The 5,425-nt window shown below is 36.4% G+C and overlaps 1 protein-coding gene across 1 annotated transcript; it reads left to right on the forward strand.

The window, feature by feature from the left end:
- The first annotated feature begins 2,786 nt into the window (after positions 1-2,786).
- On the forward strand, positions 2,787-3,457 carry LOC145792074 (uncharacterized). The gene is made up of 2 exons (XM_082872562.1): positions 2,787-2,918; positions 3,038-3,457. The coding sequence occupies exons 1-2, from the start codon at positions 2,787-2,789 to the stop codon at positions 3,455-3,457; spliced, it is 552 nt and encodes a 183-aa protein (XP_082728688.1).
- The last annotated feature ends 1,968 nt before the right edge of the window (positions 3,458-5,425 follow it).

Here is a 5,425-nt window from a genome sequence, read left to right on the forward strand (position 1 = left end):
AGGTAGATATATTATCTATATATATTAACAACAAATTAAAAAATATATAAAACTTATAGTACAAATATATTAGAAAATTTGGTTTATTAACAAATATATTAAAAATATATTAGAAAGATATTAAAAATATTTTAAAATATATATTACAAATTTAGATTTAAAAAGTAAAGAGTGTAAAAATTTTATTAAACATATATGACAAAATTTAATTATTAAAAAATATATTAAAAATATTTTCAAAAATATTTTCAAAATATCATAAAAAAATATATTCAAAATATATTACAAAATAGATTTATTAATTTGAATATATTTTTTACTCAATTCGAAATGCTCAATTCTCATTTGTAAAAGATATATTAATTAGATAAAAAATATATTTCAAACTAAATTTGGGAAGGAAGGTAGATATATTATCTATATATATTAACAACAAATTACAAAATATATAAAAATTATATTACAAATATATTAGAAAATTGGGTTTATTAACAAATATATTAAAAATATATTACAAAGATATAAAAAATATATTAAAATATATATTAAAAATTCAGATTTAAAAAGTAAAGAGTGTAAAAATTTTATTAAACATATATGACAAAATTTAATTATTAAAAAATATATTCAAAATATATTCAAAAATATTTTTAAAATATCTTAAAGAAAATTTAGTCAAAAATATTTTCAAAAATATAACAAAAATTTGGTTTTCAAACACTTATTTGAGTAAAAAATATATTCAAAATATATTACAAAATAGATTTATTAATTTTAATATATTTTGTACTTAATACTCAATGCTCAATTCTCATTTGTGAAAATATATTTCACTAAAAAATATATTACAAACTAAATTTGGGAAGGAAGGTAAATACATTAAAAAATTATTAAAAATATATTAAATGTATTCGATTACAACTATATTAAAAAATTGGGTTTATTAAAAAATATATTAAAAAGATATTAAAATGTATATTAAAAATTTAGATTTAACAAATTATATGTCAGTAAAATTTTTATTAAACATATATTAAAAAAAATAAATTATTAGAAAATATATTACCAATATACCTAAATTCAATATGCACAATACTTTTACAAACAATCAAGTTCGTTCGTGGAATCAAATATAAAATTGCGTTAGTCTTTGTACGTTTTCATGTTGATTCATGTAAATTTAATTGAAATTTAAAGCGTAGCATGGCATCATTCACCTCTACTGCAACTTCCAATACATGGCTACGACGAATGTGTGCCTGTGGACATGGCCCCTGTATTGTTAAGATTTCCAGGTCCACCAAAAATCCAAGGCGTCCCTACTTTGTCTGTCCCCGCCCTGTGGTGAGTGACCCATTCTTTACCGGTCATAACTGTATGAACATTAACAACTCATGAAACTAATAGTTCCATAATTTGCACTCATCAGCCCTGTGTCAGTTGGATTGGTTGGTGCGAAGAACGAAGGCGAGAGAACCATGTAAGGCCCTGGTGTCCCACATTAGGAATGGAGAGGAAGTTCCTGGGCTATAAAAGTAAAAACCTAAACCCTTATATAGCATCGAGACCTTTTCCTGGGTGGTGAAATCCCTATTAGAACTCCCTAGTTAAGCGTGCTTAGACTGGAGTAGTTCTAGGATGGGTGACCCACTGGGAAGAACAAATCCGTACGGGCGTGATCCAAAGCGGACAATATCGATGGCATGTGAAGGGTTGGGGTGTTACAAATGGTATCAGAGCCAACTCTCCGGAGTACCGAGTGTGGGCCCCTGGCGTCTCTCGGTGCATGTGGGTGGGCTTGTAAGCTGGTAGGCTACTGCACGAGGACATGCACCCCTAAGGGGGGATGATTGTAAGGCCCTGGTGTCCCACATCGGGAATGGAGAGGAAGTTCCTAGGCTATAAAAGTAAAAACCTAGACCCTTATATAGCATCAAGGCCTTTTCCCGGGTGGGGAAATCCCTATTAGAACTCCCCAGTTAAACGTGCTTAGACTGGAGTAGTTCTAGGATGGGTGACCCACTGGGAAGAACAAATCCGTACGGGCGTGGCCCAAAGTGGACAATATCGATGGCATGTGAAGGGTTGGGGCGTTACAAACCAAGACTATGCGTCACCCGGAGATGAAATCGCCATGCAATTGCGGGCTGATATCATAGACATTCAACAATCCTTGCGTGTCCTTAAGACCATTGTGTATGTGCTCTGCATTGTCGTTGTCATTTTGTTGTGCAGTATGTAAGCACTGTTACCATGTTGTCAGTATGTAGTTAATATGTTGGTAGTATGTTGTCGTGTATGGGAGCCGTATTAATAACTATCATATTTTTTTCTACTACCAACTTCCATGGAACCTGTGTACGTGCGTTATTAATGTGCAATGGTTATATACAAATTTAATTTAGCATCCTATATCTCTGTTTGTTGTTATTAATGTGTCATGGCGTATGCGTGTGTATATAACAACCGAATTTGTGATAGTAATCTTTTGTAACCGTACATTAGTAATGGTTTCGACACGTACTTCTCCGCGTACCCAATCGAGAAGCAAAGGCATTGTCAATGACAAGTCAAGTAGTCTTGAAGAGACACATAATCAGTTCAGCCACAAGGCCTCATGGGACAGTGACTCAATTCGAGTTTTCCTACAGTTGATTGCAAATGAGATTACTAAAGGAAATCACCCATTCTTAGTCCTCAGCCAAGCAGGGTACAAGTCCTTGGCAAGGAAATTTGAGAAAAAAAAAGGAAGAAAACATGGACAGAAACAGTTGAAGAATAAGTACATGAGCTTAAAAAAAGAGTGGCAAGCGTGGACAAAGTTGATGGATACAAGCAAAGGAGTGTCAGGGATAGGCTTTGACAGTGACACCGGTATGTTTTATGCACCTGTGGAGTGGTGGGACGAGATGGAATCGGTAAGTACATGTACAAACAAGTTTCATATTTGTCATTTACCAGTACATGTTTGGTAGTTTGTAGTTCAATTTTAATTATTGATATGAAATGTAATGTAATTCTCTTTCATATTCTACAGATAAACAAGATGTGTGCCAAGTTCAGGAAAAAAATCTTGGAACATCGTAAGTTGATGGACACGGTCTTCATGGGGGCATCAGCTACTGGTAAGCACCATTGGACCCCGGGAGAGAAACTTGCTGAAGCTGCTGACGACTCAACTGATTCATTGCACAGTTTGGGAGCCCAGCCATTTGCTGATCCGATACCCGCAGGAGTACAGGACATGGATTCAGATTCTTCACTGGAGCATGTTCTGATTGAAAAGGGGAAAAGGAGAAAGACGCCATCAAGCAGTGTTTCAAAGTCCAAGAAGGCAACAAGTGGAGCATCAGTTATTGCAGAAAGCATGAACAATCTGACAGATGTGGTGAGTACGAAGAATCAGCAAGTTACGGTGCGGCACCTCACAGGCAATGAATCGCTGTATACTATTTGAGAGTGCATGCATCGCCTAACGAGTATTCCATCCCTGGTTAATACGCCGTTATTCCACTTCGCCTCGACACTTATGGATAACGCCGATTTGCAGGAGGTGATGATATGCCAGCCTGATGACGACTCTATCGTAGGATGGCTTACATAAAAACAGCTCCAATGTACTGCATCGGCACCTTTTGCAAACCTGTTTGGGGCTTGCCGGATGTGATATAGCGGTGTTAAGAGTGTTGAAGATGCCTGTCCTTCTGTTGCATTATGAAAACTTTTACTTATCTTTGAAAAATCTAGAAATCCCCCCTAGATATTGATTTGTGATTATGTAACAATTTTAAGCAGTATATAACAATCCCAATCAAACAATCAAGATAAATCAACACAACGATTTTAATGTGAAAAAACTACAATTGGACACCTCCAACTGTGATTAAAAAACCACGGGCAACAGCCACAAAACAATCCACTAAGAAGATTTAAAGGAATTACACAAGTATACTCTCAATTACCTAGCGAATCCACGCCTAATTGAACCAACCTCTATGTGCCTCTTCCAACCCCGTCTTCACCTCGGAATTGTCTTTATGATGAGCCACTCCAGAATCCACCGAAACTTCAGGCTCGAATTCTTCAGAATCCACCAAAGAACAACTCTCTCTCTCTCTTGTGTATAACAAACAAAACCTTTGATATACTCTCTTTAAACCATGAGTTGAATACTTAATAAAACATCAAAGAAAACTAACAAAATATCCCCAAATATAAACCTTAAGAACCAAAAAGAAGATCTGGAGGAATTCAGGAGTAGTCTAGTTTTTGGGAGAAAACCAACTACTTATAGAAAACCAAAAGTAATTCTAGATTTGGAAGAAAACCCAATCCTTATTGAAATCCGAAAAACTGTGTTCGCGCGGTCCGCTCGAGTGCCCAACATCCCGCTCCAGCGTCTTCAGCAAAATATGCATGTGACAAAACAGAGGTCCGCTCGAGCATTGGAGAACCCGCTCGAGCGCGAAATCACACCTACCAGTATTTTTACAGACCTGACAAACTTCTGAAACCCAGCATTCTCCGCTCGAGCATAGGAATGTCCGCTTGAGCGGACAGGCAACTTGGAATGTATTTTTGCATTTTGCTTCGGGGGCGCTGCCCCTCGACCCTGCCGTGGCGTTGCCCCAGACCCGCCAAGGGGTACTGCTCCCTGGACCCCCGCGAGCTGACCGAGCAGCTCGATCCCCGTCATAATCAGCGAAGTGGCAATCTTGAAAGCATTAGCATCACAAACTTCTTTGAAAGGCACAATTCGGGTTGGATTCGCATCTAACAACTCATAACCTCACTGAAATAAAAATGCGAATAAAATTACAACTCAAAGGAGTTTTGTCAAATGGGATTGCCAAGAAATAAAACCTAACAATCTTAATGTTGGCACTGTATTAAAACAGGATGGTTGTGTGTGCATGTTTTCATTCATTCTTTTTTTTTTGTGGTTTTTATTGGTATCTACGGTGGACAAAACTTTTAGTTCAGTGCATGGGTTGTCGTTCATGGAAGCATGGTTGTGCATGTATTTGGAGAAATGAATGGGATGCTTTTGTATGTCTATATTATGCAAATTTAACTGTTAGTTTACTTTGACGTCCACTTTTGTGGTTGTTACCACTATCGCCCCCCAGTAAATTCAAGTTGAACAGGTTACCAATTTGTGAAACTCATATCATTACACGTTACTACTCACAGTGGTAACGACATTGCTTACATGAAAACCAATTTTAATATATTTGTTTATTGCAATTTTCCAAATAATTTGAGTCAATGAAAGGGAAGCAAACTAATTGACAGAGTGCCACTCTTGTAGGTTTCGCATCAATGAAGACGTAATGAATCTGTGGGATGGAAGCAACAATGACGGAATAAGGGAAATGCTTAATCAAATGGCGGTCCAGGTGCAACAAGAACACAACTGCACATT

This window comes from Camellia sinensis, chromosome 5 (genome assembly GCF_055761805.1).
Source record: "Camellia sinensis isolate YWXY chromosome 5, ASM5576180v1, whole genome shotgun sequence".
Taxonomy (NCBI): Eukaryota; Viridiplantae; Streptophyta; class Magnoliopsida; order Ericales; family Theaceae; genus Camellia; species Camellia sinensis.

Excerpts from the sequence above, each read along its gene's own strand:
- LOC145792074 (XM_082872562.1), top strand. The coding sequence starts at position 2,787 with ATGAGCTTAAAAAAAGAGTGGCAAGCGTGGACAAAGTTGATGGATACA. Across the intron at positions 2,919-3,037 it reads GGTGGGACGAGATGGAATCG|ATAAACAAGATGTGTGCCAA; the intron begins GTAAGTACATGT and ends CATATTCTACAG.